Raw genomic sequence first — 17,954 nt, forward strand, 5'->3', positions numbered from 1 at the left:
TTCCTGGCAAAGTCTTTTGCAGTGTCATGCTGCGACGCCTGCAGACGGCTGTTGATCGATGCCTGCGTGACAACCAGGCTGGATTTCGAGGAGGACGGTCGTGCAGTGAACAGATATTCACCCTCCGTAATATCATTGAGCAGTCCGCCAAGTTCAAGCGGTCCCTTTCCATCAATTTTATTGACTTCAAGAAGGCCTTTGATAGTGTCCATTGGGATTCGCTGTGGCGTATTCTTCACATATATGGCGCCCCGCCACAATTCATCGCCATTTTCAAGAACCTGTATTTGAACTCCAATTGCGCAATCAAGACCGAAACTGGGACCACCGACTTTTTTCACTGGCGTCCGGCAGGGATGCATTTTATCGCCATTCCTCTTCTTGATCGTGGTCGACTTTGTCATGGCGAAGGCGATGGACGGACCCGGTTATGGGATTCCATGGACTGACCAATCACGTCTGACCGACCTGGAGTTTGCTGACGATATTGCACTATTCGCGGAGACGAGGAAATCTCTTGGACGTATGACCTCCTATTTGGAGAGGGAATTGGGCAAAGTTGGGTTGAGGATCAGCAGAGAGAAGACCGAGGTCATGCAGATCCACTTACTACCAACACCGGCCATGATCCTGATCCATCTAGGGCAGCAGCAGCTGGAAGACGTCACCCAGTTCACTTACCTTGGGAGTCTAATTAAAAATGACGGTGACTCGGAGGCGGATGTGCTCTGTCGCATTGGCAAGGCTGTGTATAGTTATAGTTGGGTTGAGGATCAGCAGAGAGAAGACCGAGGTCATGCAGATCCACTTACTACCAACACCGGCCATGATCCCGATCCATCTAGGGCAGCAGCAGCTGGAAGACGTCACCCAGTTCACTTACCTTGGGAGTCTAATTAAAAATGACGGTGACTCGGAGGCGGATGTGCTCTGTCGCATTGGCAAGGCATCAGCAGTGTTCTACCGCCTGCGGCCCATTTGGACATCGAGTACCATCAGCATGACCATCAAACTGCGTCCTGTACGCAACCATTGTCCTGCCTACTGTCACCTATGGCAGCGAGACGTGGAAGGTCACAGTGGCCGTCACCCATAAGGTTGACGTATTTCATCAGCGGTGTCTATGACGTATCCTTGGAATTAGCTATCTAGACCACATCACCAATGTACTCCGACGAAGTAAAATGAGCAGACTGAGTATCATCATCGCCGAATGGAGGCTACGATTGGCTGGCCATGTTCTGCGAATGGAACAGCACTGGATTACGAGGCGCGCCATCTAGCACCGCTAGATGCCAAGCTTGGATGTGGACGACCCAAGACCAACTGGAGGTCCACGTTCAAAGACGACTTGAAGCGACTCGGCATCAGCTGGATGGAAGCCGAGGACCGAGCGTCTGATCGTGCGCAGTGGAGAGCTGTCGTTGCCCTATATGCTAGACAGCATGGGCAGGACTAAGGTATGGTATTATTATTATTATTATTATTATATTATTATAGTTTGGGGAGAATAAGCCATTTTCTAGGAGGCCATCTTAACCACCAATTGAAGCTCAACAGAATATTAAAATAAATAATAAATAAAATAAAATAAAATGACTAATTGGTCTGTAGATTTATATCAGTATGTGGTAGACATTCAAAATAATGTCAGGCCACTCAAAGGTAAAAATTAAGTAAAGCTTTATTCCAAACAGAGAGCTACCAAAATGAGCGCTAAAACACATTTTATGAGTATTTATTCAGTAAAATCATACATATACACAGTTATCAATGAAACAAAGACTTTCAAAATTGATTGGATAAACAAATGAACAGATCACCGTAAGGCCTCCTACTTTATTTTACCATGTATACTTCCAGTTCATCTTCATCCACCTTGGTCTTTCTTATCATCCCATGTTGTGATGCACGTAAATAATTTTTCATTGGAAACGTTTTATGACTCGCTAGGCTCTTACAAAGCATACTAACCTTGAAGTATTTTTAGTTCTTTTTCACAGCATTTGGCTACAGAGTGCAGATTAGACTTGAAACATGCAAGAGGGACAGAAAGAAACATACAATAATTTTCTCAAAATATTGACACACACACACGTATATATGTAAAAACAAACAATATAAAATCAAAAAGCTAAAGCTTAAACATAAAGAACATATATACTGTAAATGACACACCCTTCCTCAGTTCACACATACTTCCTTCAGGAACAACCTGTTCTCAGAACCGAGTGCTCAAATCTTTAAATTAAAAAGTAACTGCTGTACCTCATGCAAAATTAACAACATTAATCATGCATAAGAAGTGGTAGTGATTGAATACACATTAGAAAATAATAATTCCCTTACAGTAACTGGCTGATTTGATTGCATTTTATTTTGGCATTTTACTGAAATGAAGAACGCTTGTATAACAGATGACAAATGCAGGGCCGGATTAACCATATGGGCATTTGGGCACCATACAGGGCTGTATAAAGGTTTTCAAGCATGGACGAGCTGACCAGTGTGTCCAGGGGAACTGCAATACCTGGAGTGAGACAAATAATTCTATTATTTTATATTTTCCTGTCACCTCCTATTCAGCTCCTCCACAAATCAATGCTCATGTTTTCAACTTCACCTCTGTGTGTTGTCTTATTTTCCCTCTCTCTCCTTTGCTGAGTTCAGAATCTAAAGCAGAATGTAGGTCAGCAGTCGGTGCCGAGTTACCAATTAGAAACAGCTGTGTTTTTTTGTCCACAGAGTGAGCGGAGGTCAGCGATTTCTGCTTTCATTCTCATTCTTCTTCTTGTTGCTCTCTGGCTTCTTTCCCCTCTCTCATTTACCAGTCTAAAAAAATAATGTGTTTAACTGTCTCTTTTCACTGGTTTATGATGATGATGATGATAACACCTCAGCTCAGTATTTATACTCTTTCTTCCCTAAAGGAATATATTGTTAAAAGGAATAGGCCAGTTCAGCCAAAACGAATAATCTGTCATTATATGTTCAACCTCATTTCATTTCAAAACTGTATGATTGTTTCCCCTTTTTTCCCCTTATCATACACACACACACACATACAACAACAAAACAAAACAAAAATGGAATGAGGCTCTTTATACACTAAACCCCTATAGCTTACCTTGGCAGAAATGACTGACTTATTATTTTGAGTCTGATATTTGTAATGAAGCAGTTGATATGGCTCACAAAACCATAACCATGATTCTTTCATAAACATCATGAGCATGAGTAAATAATGACAACATTTTCGGTTTTGGTTGAACTGCTTATTTAAAACAAAACAAAATAATTCAGTTTACTCATATTCCTCCTGTTGACAAATTTTAAAAGCCTTGAGAAATTAATAAAATACATGTGTTTTATGACTTGTTGTGAGTTGTGATATTGTGTTTTATAGCATTATATATATATATATATATATATATATATATATATATATATATATATATATATATATATTTTTTTTTTTTTTTTTTATGTTATAGCCTGTTTTGAACCTCAGGAAAGTAGCCACTTTGAAAGAAATAGTACACGGATGACCATTTCAGAGTCGACCGCGCCCTTGGCGTCATATCAGTGAGTAGCTATCATCCAACTTTGATGGTTTCATTTAATAAAAAAAATAAGCTAATTTAGGCTACATCTTATTTTTAAACGTGAATCAGCGAGCTGTACTAATACTTTAATGTGATAGTGCCTCAGTAAACGATAAGAAACTCGATTTTCAAAAACATTTCCTTTCGCTGAGTTCCTTCCAGAGACAACTTTGTCACTGCCAACATAGTTCAGTAAACGAGGTTATTAGAAAACACGCCCAGTGTTTCATTTGGCCAACCAGCTGCTATTATAGGGTGCGTCAGTCCAATGAGCGATTTAGGGGTTGAGTCACATGTACTGTTGCTAGGGCATGGCTTCAACCTTGTTACTATCACTGACTAACCAATCAAATGACATTTCTCAATGTGTCAACATCTTTCCCGTGAACTTCACTCTTTGAAGTATTTGATTGGATACAAATGTTTATAAGTTCCGCCTTTCACACTTTTCTGTTATCTGATTGGGCGAAGAAGCCATCAATCGAGCTCCAGATTTTAGTTTACGTGCAGTCTGCATTAATTTTTGTCGAGAGTCTCTACGACTCGGAATTGAACTGTTCATATCGAGCGTCATCACTTTTTTTTGTTTATTTGTTTTGTTTTTGTTTCTTGCATTTATTTTAAATTTATTGTTATACAGTGTTAATGCGTTTTTGTATTGTTTTTATTTCTGTAAACACACCAGGATGGAACTTAATTCTCTTCTACTTCTTCTTGAGGCAGCAGAGTATTTGGAAAGAAGAGACAGAGGTATATATGGATGTCTGTGGGGTCAACCAAAACAATCTTTTTATTTGCAATTTTTCGTTTTTGGGGTCTAATGCCACTTACATTCCTGCCAGCTGATCAAGTGTAGTTTAATTCAAGCCCAAAAGGACGATAGCATCTTGTTACTGTGAGTTACTAAAGTAAAAAAATAGTCAGTTATCGGGATAAGATGACTTAAGCCTACATGTGTCATTCATCCCAACCTATGTTAAAATGTTGATCTGTTTTCATTTTCCGTCAAATGTAACCCGGGGGATGAGGTGTTTGCTTTACAGTAAGTTAAGAGAAACACAATTCGTCATTTTAAACGGCTTGACGTGAAAACATATAAAGTGTCTAACTTCCTAATCGTCTAAATTGTTGTTCACTGAATCACACAAATCTGTATTTAATGCTGGTTTTGTTTACTTTCTCACTAGAAGCTGAACACGGTTATGCGTCTGTTTTGCCGTACGACAGCGACTTGTCCAGAAAGAAAACGAAATCTTCTCCCATTTCAAGAAAAAACCACAACAATAGGTAAATACAATACAAGGACATTGCTATATTAATGGACGGATACATTCAAACTATGTTTATTGTACGTGTAATCGCCATTTTTGTTGATGGGCTTGGCTGTGTATAAACATTGCCACGCGTACAGCGTCAACTTTCTGCTGCTGCTGCTGCTGCTGCTTTCCCTTTTCCACTGCTGTCATCTCCCTTCTACTCAATCATTTTCATTTAAAAGCATATATTTAATTAACAAAACCTATTTGCTTAAACACTACTGCCAACGTCAGTACATTTTTAAGGATTTGTAATATATACAGGAAGTAGCTTAAAACACTAAAGTTTGCATGCTTAGAATTATTTGTCAACCATTTTTTGACCATGCATTCTTGCACACTGAAAACAAACAGTGATTTCAGAAGTAATGTTTTTCTCAGAAGTTGCAATTTTATTGACTTTATTAAATATATGAGCATTAATGTGTCATAGACAGTGGGCTTGTAGTAGTGTAGATAAGGTGGGGTTAAACTCTCACTGTTGGGTGTGGTGTGAATAGACTCAAGTCAGCTGCTGGAGAGTTGACCCCTGGATCTGTTTTGCTGCATTAGTCCCCTTTCCTTGCAATGTCAAAGCAAAACAGCAGGAGCCTAGTGTGCTGCCCTTCCCCCACATATGCATAGAGAGCACTGAAAAGGGGAAATCTATGGGATATCCAGGAAATGTGTGAATATTTTTACTTTTTATCAAAATGTACTTACTATACTTTTCTAATTGATTTACAGATTACAAAAACATCTGATGTGTGGACTTTCAGTAGTATATTGTTAAATATTTTTTTCTCCCAACTCCATGCATTCTGCGCTAGCCTTGTGCCTGTATTTTTAGTCACGGTAATGTTTTTATAATGAACATAGCTTATAACATATTTTGCTATGCAGCCTCATACCTGTCATTTGCATTAATTTCATTATGCATACTCAGGGATACTTCCACATTAAGGGAGAGGTAAAATCATTATTTTTGCAGTCCCACGTGATGATGCTAGTCGTGCAGAAAGTGCACACTGCAGCTTCGACACACAATAAACAACTGATGCTATGACCCATATATTTTGTTTCTATAGTCTATTCAGTGAGTATAATCTCTCTGTTTTGTTTGTTTGTTTGGAGAACATGTAATTGCCCTATCGTACACCCCAGCATTCATACCCTGGACTAAAATAGCAATGCGTTGTAGCGTGCTGAATTTCCTCTGCGTCATTGAGTGCATGCTGTTGGGTGATATTGGCCTAATAGACACAGTAAGGGAATGCAAAATGATTGTGTTTTGTCTATAATATAGAATTCAGAGCAAAACAGCATGTGGAGTGGGAAGGGGCCAGGGTGCATCAAAAGCATATCATTAATTTAAACATAGATTAATTTAAACTCAAAATGCATTGCATTACCTTCTTTGGGTGCAATGATAATTTATTGAATATTTATACAAAAAGGGCATTTTTGTTAATTTTCTCAATAGACAACATCTTGACCAAGTGCACATGTATGCTAACAGACAAATGTAGCTCTTTGATGCTCCTTTTGGACCACATCGTTTCATAAAGAACATCACCACTATTTCACACTGCTTTATTTCGCCACAGTAGATTGTAACAGCATCACTATCATTATAAAAACATCCTATGGCAGTTGTTCAGAGCTACAGAGTTCTCCACTTCTGCCCCTTTTTTATGCTTTGTTAAGGAGGTTTACATGCTCATCTATGTTTCTATTTATTCCCTGTTCAGGTCATCACACAATGAGCTGGAAAAACACAGGTAAGATCATATCTGATATCCTACAATTCGTTTAAGAAATGCCTTTTAGAGGGCTTTAAGAGTTTTTATATGTAGGAACCATCAAAAGAGTGTGGGTTATAATTGTGGATAACATAATGGTTTAAATATATCTTAGAAGCCAGTGTCTTGTAGTGATGAGCAGGGTTTGAAATGAACATTCGCTAATCTGCCAAATGTTGTTGATAATCATCCATGATCAACTTAAAATCCAATTTGGCAGGTTATGGTTCATAAATGATGTTTGTTTCACTACACAGGAGCCAAAGGTGCCCTTTGCTGTTTTGGCATATTGAGATGCTGCTGCTTAACCTGCTGCATTCAGTGTGAAATATTTGCCATCAATATACTGACTCAAAAGGGCATGGGAATATCACATGATATATTGGGGCATGATTTTCACTATCATTATCGGACGCCTTAGGAATGAGAACGGGTTGGCTTTTTTGAATGTATGTTATTGGAATAGAGGCTTTAATACTTTTGTGATGAAACAACTGATCACTTTATGAATTGACAGCCTGTCTACTAATCTTCAGGGTGTTTGCCATTAAACATCTATTTTGGAGTGATCTGTACTTGAGTTTAAAACAAAATAAACACGATTTCCTGCATTGCCCTTCAAGGGCACAAAAACACTGTTTGAAGTTTCACCCCACCGGTATAAGATTCAGATTTTGATTTTATAATAAATATATTTAAATCTAAGCTGTCACTTTGAAAAGCAATTTTCTTAGTTAATTCTAGTAAGTATTTTTGTTTTAGCTAGTAGAAATTCTGAATGGTTGGTAAAGTTGCCAAATTGGCTTGTGAGTGAAAAAGTTGATTTCAAACCCTGAAGATGAGGTGATAGTAAGAGAGAGATAGTGTTTGCTAAATAAGAGTTAAAATGAACTAATTACAGTGTGACAGGCAATTTTGTGCTGTTCGTGTTTGTTCCAGAGATCGGGTGTGTTTGTGTGAGAATTGTGTCCCTTGTGCTGATATCTTGGAGTTTGCCAGTCACATGCTTAAGTTTGAGGAATTGATTACTGCTGCTCTGTGAGAAATATGTTCAGTCATGTCCTTCCTCAGAATAGAGCTTCTGAACGATTGACAGCAGCACTAGTACTGGGGGGAAAACCAGGAAAACCATATGGACAGGGTTTATGACATTTTTAAAGGGACATATAGAAATACAATAGAGAAAAACATTCCAATGTCATGCAAATTCCTGTTACTGTATCTCTGTGTAAGGGGATCCAATTTTGAGTTAATGCTCTGCCCTGGTCTGCTGTGGTACTGCAGGGGGTCCGCCAATTAATGTTTGATCACAAAAATATTTTTTTGTTAAACAAATTAAAACATGGGTAAAAAATATCACAAAGTCAAATTTAAATATACGCACTCTGAAACAAAAGCAACAGGACCCTCAGTTGATAGTGTAACAATATAATATTATTGGCGAAACACTCATTTTGAGAACGTAAAATGTTCCTATTTACAGTGAGTGTTTCTCAAAACAAAGAATGCAAAGAATGGACTTGTGTTCTTGGGGAGAAAGCTCTTGCTACTTGTTCTTGAAGAATGAACTCACAAGGTGACGAGCACACAGAACGCTGCTTACAGTTTGAGACGATGTGTTCTTGCTGGTATGGTGCAATAATACCCCTGCATAGACGCCGTCTGCAGTACCCAAACATAACGAGAGTTATTGACAGCCAGGCTTTATTGCCCAAGCCTACCCTCAGCTCAAGGGATTACTCTACAGCTGTACACTACAATGTAATGTATATTTATAACAATAAAGCAACGCTTATGGAGATTCTCACTTCCGAAAAACGTTTCAGCACATTTTCGATTCGCCATAAATTTTCGTAAAAATGCCAATATTTGAAATCTACACTGTTGATTTCTCACATCAAATGTTCTCAGAAGTGAATTTAGTGATGAAATAGCGTACGAAATTGTAGAAAAACGACTTACTGTATTGACCTGCCTCTCCTTCATCGAATGCCGAAATGAATGCTGGGATATTTCTGCCGTCAAGTTCACACAAGTTACCAACCGATGCATCCTCGGTAAAATGGGCGTGTCAAGAACACTTCCGGGATTTTTAACCGTTCTTGCCAAAATGCAAACTTGTGTATTAGGACAGTACTTGGGCAGCGACTGATGACGTTTCACAAAGCCACAAGAACACAGGTACAGACAAGAACGCATATTGAGAAACGGCCAGTGTGTTTTTGCAGCCAGGAGAAATGTAGCCAATCACACGTTCTATCTTGAAATCAATGTCCAATCAGTGGTGTTGAAGTTAAAATCGAAAAAAAGAGTAAAAAGAGTTTTTGTTCAGTGATGAGTTCTGCTCGCTCTCGTGAATCATCTCATTAACAAACAAATACACAATGTAAGTAAGAGATTCATTATGCAGTGTAGACAACTTAATTGATTTTAGTGGAACGTTGTGAGATCGCAAACTGAGATGAGTGACAGTTTTTTAATGATTGTAAAGTGAGCACTATTTCACGCTTTTGAGGCTACATCTATAATCCATTGAAAAAAGGTATTGTTTTTCATGCTGCAAAGAGGACCGGTGGCCAAATACACACTGTAAAGTTTTGGAAGCGAGTGACATCTACCTATAAATGCAGGATTCACTCTCGAAATTGCAATTGCCATAGTGATACTAGCGCGTGATAAAAATATGGCATGCCAAAATAGATACGCGCAAAATCCAGTTATGTCATTTTTAAATTCCATTCCATTATTTGTAAAAGTAATGACTTGTAAATAGTCTTAAATGTCTCACTGTACATTGCTATTCTTGTTATGGTGGAGCCGTTGTTACACATTACATCTGAACTTCTCACTAATCCTCACTAATTTCAGATGCTCAGTGCTTTTGATTCTTAATTGTCCATCACAGTCGAATTAAAATGTGATATTTTAGTAAACTTAAACAGTAAAACAACTAATGAATTGTAATTTTTATCGCAACATGTTGTTTATAATGATGCATAAATCTCAATTTTTCGGTCACAACGTACACTTCCAAACTGTGAGATGCGGCCGAACGCATTGCCAGTTTAAAATGGTTTTATGACCTCACACACCTAAAGCACGTGCACTGAAACCAGCTGTCACAGCGCTAAACTGAATGATCTTTATCGCCTTATTGCGTTTAAAATGTAAAAAAACACACAAAGTTCACATAAACAGTAATGAATGTAAACATCAAAAAAAAAAAAAAATTGTGTGAAAAAAAAAAAAACCTTTACCAAAATTTTCAAATTTCATACTAAGTATACTACAAAACTATTAACATGTTTACTGACATTACACTACACAATAATAATAATAATCCTATGACAGTAATAGCCATATATTGTAAAGCAAATGCACTGAAAAATAAATGAAACTTTCATAATTAGTTTTGCCTTAATTTCTATACTTGAAATAGATAAACACGTAAGCTTTTATTTTGACAGAAACTGTAGTCAAGCTTAGTGGTGCAACGGATCATCATTGATCCGTGATCCGTTCGGATCAATATCTTCGGTTCGGCACACACGTGATCCGCGGATTGATTTATGAAAAAAAAGTTGTGCGCATGTTCAGTCCACACACAGCGTAGTCATGGCGAGCGTTATATGAACCGCAGAGAGCGTGACGCCTCATTCGCGCCGCAAAACCTCCAGATGCGCGTAAACGCGTCTTTACATTGACTTAACATTAAAATCACTCGCGAGCGAAAGACACTCTATTCGCGTTTGGTGTGAACGCAGCATGGGTAACGGCGAGAGAGAGAGAGAAAGAGTGCCTACGAGTGCGAGCGAGAGTGAGGTCTGCGGTCTTGGCCATTAGTTGATTTACTTGTAGGTAATACGTTGTCAAATATGTTTAAACTTAAATAAACTACCCATACAAGTAGTTATGTCTCTTTGTATTAATTTGTCCTGTTATTGACGTAATGCGCGTCATTTACAAAATGCGCAACCAGATGTTCGAATAATTCGAATAGGTTATGTGTTTTTTAGAGGGAATATTCGAACGTCATTTTTGAGCAATTTTAACAGCCCTATATGACAGTGGAAACACATCAAGCATTGGTCCAAAGGAAGGAGATGCCTTTTTATGTTGCACTTTAAGTTGTTTTTCATTAATTATGTTAAAAAGAAGATATTATGCCTTGTGCATTTTAAGTTGATTTTATATATTTTAATTTAATAATTTAAAAGTGTTAATAAATGTAAAAAATTTTTTTTTTTGCTGATCCGAAAAATGATCCGATCCGTGACTCTGATCCGAGAAACGATCCGAACCGTGAGTTTTTTGATCCGTTGCACCCCTAGTCAAGCTTTTATTTTGACAGAAACTGTAGTCAAGCTTTTATTTTGGCGGAAAACAAGTTTACAAAACTTGTCTCATTACAATTCTAGTGAAATACTGTATGTGAAAATAATGCGTAACTGGTGCCCGTTAAAGGCAGGGTAGGTAGGTTTTTTCTAAAAAACTTTTTCCCAAATTTGTTTAAATTGTCTTTATATACCAATACATAATTAAAATGTAAGTACTCTGAAAAGGAGAGTATAAAAATCGAGTGTCTGTAGTCCTCTCAGGGCTGCAATAAACACAGCTACTTATTTCCATTCGGAACATGGCTACCACCCCTGCTGCTACAGGAGATGCCCACATGCGTGCACCCGTTTGACTCGAGGAGGTGAAGAGGCACGGAGAGAGGCATGGAAGCTAGGAAGAATCACAATTATGGCAGAGAAAGAGCAGTCAAAATTCCCAGTACCTGCATATACAGTTAGCAAAGGCAAAAAAAGGAAGACAGTATTTGAAAAGGCTATGACCAAAAAGTCTTTGGATAAAGCAAGAAGTCAGACGAGAGTTAATATCAGCCAACAGTGCTTTCATCTTGGAAGCTCTTACATGCAAAACACCGTATATGTTATGAATCTTACACGAAATTCACCTTCATCACAGTGTAACTGATGGTAATGGGAAAACGTGTATCAATGCAACCTGTTTTTTGCTTTGCTTTATGTTACTAGCTCGTTACCGAATCAAACTCAATATATTTTAAACTTTACCAGTATCAATATGCTAGCTTGATAGTGAGTACTAACAGCCATGTTAGCTGTTTATATTCATAATGATAAAGTTAGGTATTTTATTACATGTGATTCTGACATGATGTTTGCCAGCGCCGATCTCCGCTCGGCGCTGGCAAACGCGTCCTCCAAGCTGAGCGGTCGGCATCGCGCGTTCATGTGTTTTGGGGGTGTGGCTTTGGAAGGAGCCCAGAAGGGAGGGGGTGGGAGTGAATGGAGCTGTGTTTATTGCAGCCCTGAGAGGACTACAGACACTCGATTTTTATACTCTCTTTTTCAGAGTACTTACATTTTAATTATGTATTGGTATATAAAGACAGTTTAAACTAATTTGGGAAAAAAGTTTTTTAGAAAAAAACTACCTACTCTGCCTTTAAGTTCCCAAATGCACGCTAAACTCAGCACATGCACAGATGGAATTCACCGCATTCATTCACTGTGAACTGAGCTGTGCACAGCTGATCAAGTGCTGATCGCATGAGCCAAATGTGCACTTCTCTTTAGGACTAGTTCACACTACAGGATTTTAAGCCTGATTTAAGCCCGATTTGCAAGTTAACGAGCTCGCCGACAGGTCGTTCTGTAATAGCATGCAAATCTGCGGGTGATCCGCGCTCGCCAATCTTTATGTGTTAAATACTAAACGATGCATCAAAAACGCTCTCCGACGGCAGGCAAATATCTAGCATGCTAAATATCTGGAGCTGTCGGCCGACTCGATAGCCTGTGGTGTCATGTGTTGCGACGAGCATCAGCCAATGAGAGAGCAAGGCATAGGTTGAGGTCACCGAAAGAAAAACAGCAGCAGCAGCAGCAAAAAGAAAAGTTTGGACCCAAGAAATGGAGCAAAATTCAATTTAACTGTGGCAGGAGCATGAATGCCTGTTTGATGTTTCCAACAAGATGTAGTCTACCACAACCGAGATGGCAGCTGCTTTTTCATTATAAACATGTTTTACTCACCTCCAACTATCTCTGTAGCACAGACATAAAAAAAGCCCTGAACCGCATGATGAAAAAAGAAAAGAAAGAAAACTTATCTTGTTATTTCGAGATATTAAGTCGTTATTTCAACATAATATCTTGTTATTTCGACATAATATCTGTTATTTCAACATAATAAGGGGACATTCTAATCTGCATTAAGCCACATTAAGTGTTCTTATAATGGTTTTCTATGGGAGGAAAATGTTTAACGTGTATAATAATATTCTGGGCTCATCTGATTTAGTACATACTATAGCCTACTTTAATATGATTTTAGTATCATAATGATTAATAAATGCATGCACAATTATCCGTGAACTTGATAAATGTTGCAGATATATTTACTATGCACAAACAAATGCCTTTCAACTTATGTGTGCAAAATTCAGAAATAAATGAATGTGCAGCAATTTGTACAAATAGAATTTGTACAACTTATGTGTGCAAAATTCAGAATTAAATGAATGTGCAGCAATTTGTACAAATAGAGAGTACATACAGAGTACAAATAGTATGTAGGCTTACTATACATGTTGTAGCCATTAAATAAGTGCATTTAGTTTCATATTTGTTAAAATATTATATGTTATTTTTTTTCCATCTATGATTATGAAAAGTGAACAGCACGAGTAAGATAGGATTCGCAATATATCAGGAGACATGGAGTGGATCAGACATGATTTTGACCACTTCATTAAGTTTTGTTTTGTAGAAAGCCTTTCTTTAAAATGAATTTTGTTTTGTATAAATTTTATCTTAATTCTAATACATTTTTCATCAACCAATTGCCTAAATAAGAAGCAAATATAGCAGATAATATAATCATGACATGGAGGTGCTGGCGCGGTCACTTGCATTACATGTGAACTGGAGCGCATCTCATCCTAAATTAACCGAAACTCAGCGTATGCCTCACAGACATGAGACATATATCTATAGAAAGCTTTAAATGTCTTTAAACGAAACAATTCAAAACGAAAAGAAATAGGCTACTCTCTGATTATGTAATCCATTATGTGCATTTCTCTCTATAGGCGCGTTCACTACAGAGATTGCGATCGTCAACTTCATCTTTGCAGCCGACACTGACACAGAAAACACTAGTTTATTAATAAAAATCAATGCACGCGTGTCACCAGATTTACAAATGCACATCTTATTTGTTGCACGCATGCATATTATGTTGAAATAACGAGATATTATGTTGAAATAACATTATTAATAATAATAAATCTTTAAGAATATTTGATTGAATGGTGTGCATGTTCAATTTAATACAATTAAAACTTAAATTGTGATAAAGTAATTGAATATTAAATATTGAGTGGCCAAGTTTTGCTCATTTATTAATTGTATTTATATATATTATATAATTGCGCAGCTCCCCCTGTCAGTGTTCTAGCACCCCCTCAGCACCTGTTTTTTAAATTCTCTGGCGTCGCCCCTGAGCACAGACAATCCCTGCTGCCCGCATGTGCTTATCCATTCTTTCACCCATATTCTTTTTTTGTCCTGGCGTCCATTTTCAAATAGACAACTCCTGTTTTACATCATTTCCCATTCCACTTCTCGCGTGTGTTTTCGTGACAAAACATGGTTTGGGGACTGGATAGAGTCGTTGGGTGACAGAGTTGTGTTCAGCTCGTGTAGTGTGGAACCCCCTGTTGCAGATCATTTACGTAGTGTCACGTAGTGTGAACACCATAACAACTTCAAGACTCCAGAGCAAGTCATGTAGTCTAAACAACACAGCGATCTGCCGACGTTTAAAGTTGTGTAGTGTGAACTAGGCATTATGCAGCGCAGTCAGACAATCTTTTGAGATTTGATAAGGACATATAGGGATTTTAGTTTGTTTGACAGCAATGGCGCAAAACATGACATTAAGGACCTTTTATGTTATTATGAGAAGTTTAAATATAGCCTATTCTCGAGCCGCCGGTGGCAGGTCTATTGTTTTGCATTTATACTCCAAAATGTAATGCACAGTTAATTTGACATACAGTATCAGATTGTTTTGTTCCGTCCATTGCTATGGTTATTACTGTCAATCGGACACTTAAATAGGTTGTTAATCCAGAAACGTTTCAATGTGTAATTAGCAGCATGAAAAATATATCATATACAGAAAGCGAGCAAAGATCGCTGCCATTAGAATCACTGAAGCTGTCAATGAATCTCTTATTGACAGCTTATTATACTTTGGTTATAAAGGAATAAAAAATCTGCCATTCTGAGCAGTGTTGAGTGGATTCTGACTAATTTAAACACACCTGATTGGCTATTGCATTCACGTGATCAAAAGACCTTTGACACTCTTCACAGAGTGCTTACACAAACACTCAAAATAGCATTATAAAGGGGTCATATGATGCTATTTTAAAATTTCATTATTATGTTGGCTTTGTCAGATCTACTATTTAAGCTTATTATTATTATTATTATTATTATTATTCTTAGCAAAAATTAAAACAGTATATCCTTCTAGGGCTTTCAAGGTACAACCACCAAACTCGTGTCAGACCTCAGACCTGTTCTGACTCTGGTTGTTACATCTTTTCTAGCTGATCCGACTGATGATTTTCGTTCATCAGTTCATCAGACTTTCAATGAGTGGGTCAAAACTTTTGTACAATAAGACTTACAGAATATTTAACCTGTCTATCACTAGCCAAGCTTAAAGGGATAGTTCACCCAAAAATTTTAATTTTGTCACCATTTACTCACCCTTGAGCCGTGAGATATCTGTCTACCATTAGCATTTTAGAGTGAAAAACTATTTAACATTTTCTAGCCTATGGAACAAGCTGTAGTGTGCACACACTATGGTGATTCATGCAAAACTCTTACAAAACTATAATCAGGCTTTGACCAGGATTCAGTGCTGCACTGATAATTAGTTGATGCTTCCCATTTCAGGTGGGAAATGCATTTAGTGCTTGTTATTAAAGCTAGAGATGCACCGGTCAACCTGCCCTAAATCGGAACCAGCCGGTTTTGCTCCAAACACACGATCGGTTTTTCATTTTATTTTGGCCAATCTCTATTCCGAGAAAATGCTGTATTGCTGCTGTTCCATAAGAGCCACCTACTGTCGGAGAGTGAATTCGCATTTTCATTCAGCTACCACCCAATGATGAAAGGGGTAATGTGATCAGGGTAATTTCATAGGTGAATAACCCTGAGTATATGTATTCACCTTATTTTTAACGGAAATACGGGCGCAGCCAGTTGACGGTATTTTGTGCGAGACTTCCGGTCAGGCACTTCCGGTCACTGGCGCGCTAACTCACTTTTCACCATAGCGGTTAATTAAACAAGTGTTCGTAAGAACTAACTCATCTTTAAGACCGGGATTGTTTGTGCAGTTAGAGGTTGTCATAATAACTGGTACAAAATAAAGGTTTACTTGGAGCAGGAGTGTTTTAATCATCGAAATCATTGACATTTTAATTATCAGGCGCCCTACGACCAGAGACACACTGCGTGGCGTTTTACATGTCTTTGCACACCAGAAACGTGTCTGACGCGGCACTGCTAGGTGACATATGATAAGCCTCATTCATTGGTGATTAAATTCGACATAATGGGGAGAGAGTTGTGGAAGGCCTATACTTAATGTTAAACATAAATATATAGCAGCAAAGACAACGTCGGCAGTATTGACGGCAAAATAGGCTACAGAATATTTCGTTCTGTATTGACAGGTGCAATATTAGAACTTTTTTTCTATTGCATTTAGATCTGTATTTGTCAAAACCTAAACTTTCAAACATCAAAATGTCATTTATTAATATGTATTCATGTCAAAATGAAATACAAACATATTTTCCTATTCTATTTTGCCTGGAAACGCTTCCAAAACGCTTGCGTGTCGCGTGAAAAATAGGCGTCGATTCTATTTATAGCATGCACGCGTTTTCCGCGCCTGTGAGACGCGCGTCTTTTTTTACTGTCTATGGTTCTAACCTGTTCTAACCTGTTAACATATAACAGGTTAGAACGAAAATAAAGCCGAAATAAAAAAGGACACGCCACGCAGCCAGTGTGTCGCCGGCCTGAGGAATCCCTTCGCCTGTGGTTACAAGCTTTACATTTGAAGAAACCATCGAAACGACCGTATGTTTTTTCTTTTCATTTAGTGAGCACCCACAGAAGACCACCCGATACCAGAAAAGTGGCTGGGCTATGAAGTCTCAATAAAAAACTACATGATAAAAACTCCAAGGAGAAACAAAATCATTATAGTAACCCCTGTATAAAATCTAGTGATCATGGCATAATGGCATGATCATGGCATTTATTTTGTATGATTTACAATTATTTATAGCCATCTACTTATTGCTATCCTATGCTTTGGTTGCATTCTGATGGCATTATTAATACATTTGACATGACAAAATACCTCCATAGATATATTAGTCCAGCGTTGGCTCGACTGTGTTTAGGGCGGTGCTGAAGGCGCCGGAGAAGTTTTGGCACTCTGAAAGCTAGATGCATGAGTGTTTTCAACCAGGTCCGGTACCCTAACTGAGTGAGGCGGGGCTTTAGTTCTTTGTAGTATTCATCTGCTACGCATGTGTAACATTTTTCTGTCAACTCTGCATAATCCTTCGCGATCGATATCGTTATTTAGCCCAGGGAAGTGAGGAAACGGAAGTGCCGCACAAAAACCGGATATTGGACCCATGTTTACTTCCGCGTTCGAAAATAAGGTGAATAGTATTAACCCTCTGGGGTCATGGTACTGAGAGGCTACCACAAGAAAGAATGCGAGGACATATAATATATATATATATATATATATATATATATATATATATATATATATATATATATATATATATATATATATATATATATATATATATATAAAAAATTCTTACTTTGGGAAACTCCAGTGATGATGTGGTGCTGATGTCATGAGTGAAGACACATGTGCACATGACACAAGACACATTTTGCCCTGTCTGTTACAGAGAGCAGAGACAGAAGACACCCTCCACAATCTTACTTCACGTTTACTCTTTCCTGTTTTTCTGCCTCCACCAGTTGCTTCACTCTTCTGACTCATCAGGAGCTTGATGTATAAGAGGAGGTACAAAGGCATGGTCTAAAATGTTCAGCATTTGAACCCAAAACATTAGTTTAACAACAATTTGTCAG

General features: G+C 37.9%; 1 protein-coding gene across 2 annotated transcripts in view; it reads left to right on the top strand.

Moving 5' to 3' along the window:
• The first annotated feature begins 4,059 nt into the window (after positions 1–4,059).
• Positions 4,060–17,954, top strand: part of mxd4 (MAX dimerization protein 4) — a 29,514-nt gene continuing 15,619 nt past the window's right edge. The window contains exons 1-3 of one of the 2 annotated variants that reach the window (XM_081360606.1): positions 4,060–4,355; positions 4,793–4,892; positions 6,652–6,681. In XM_081360606.1, the coding sequence (XP_081216732.1) occupies positions 4,292–4,355; positions 4,793–4,892; positions 6,652–6,681 (194 nt within the window). In that variant the 5' untranslated portion in view covers positions 4,060–4,291. The remainder of the gene's footprint in view (positions 4,356–4,792; positions 4,893–6,651; positions 6,682–17,954) is intronic. The other variant, XM_081360605.1, reaches the window with a different exon arrangement.

The sequence above is a fragment of the Scardinius erythrophthalmus genome (assembly GCF_964197995.2).
Source record: "Scardinius erythrophthalmus genome assembly, chromosome: 3".
NCBI lineage: Eukaryota > Metazoa > Chordata > Actinopteri > Cypriniformes > Leuciscidae > Scardinius > Scardinius erythrophthalmus.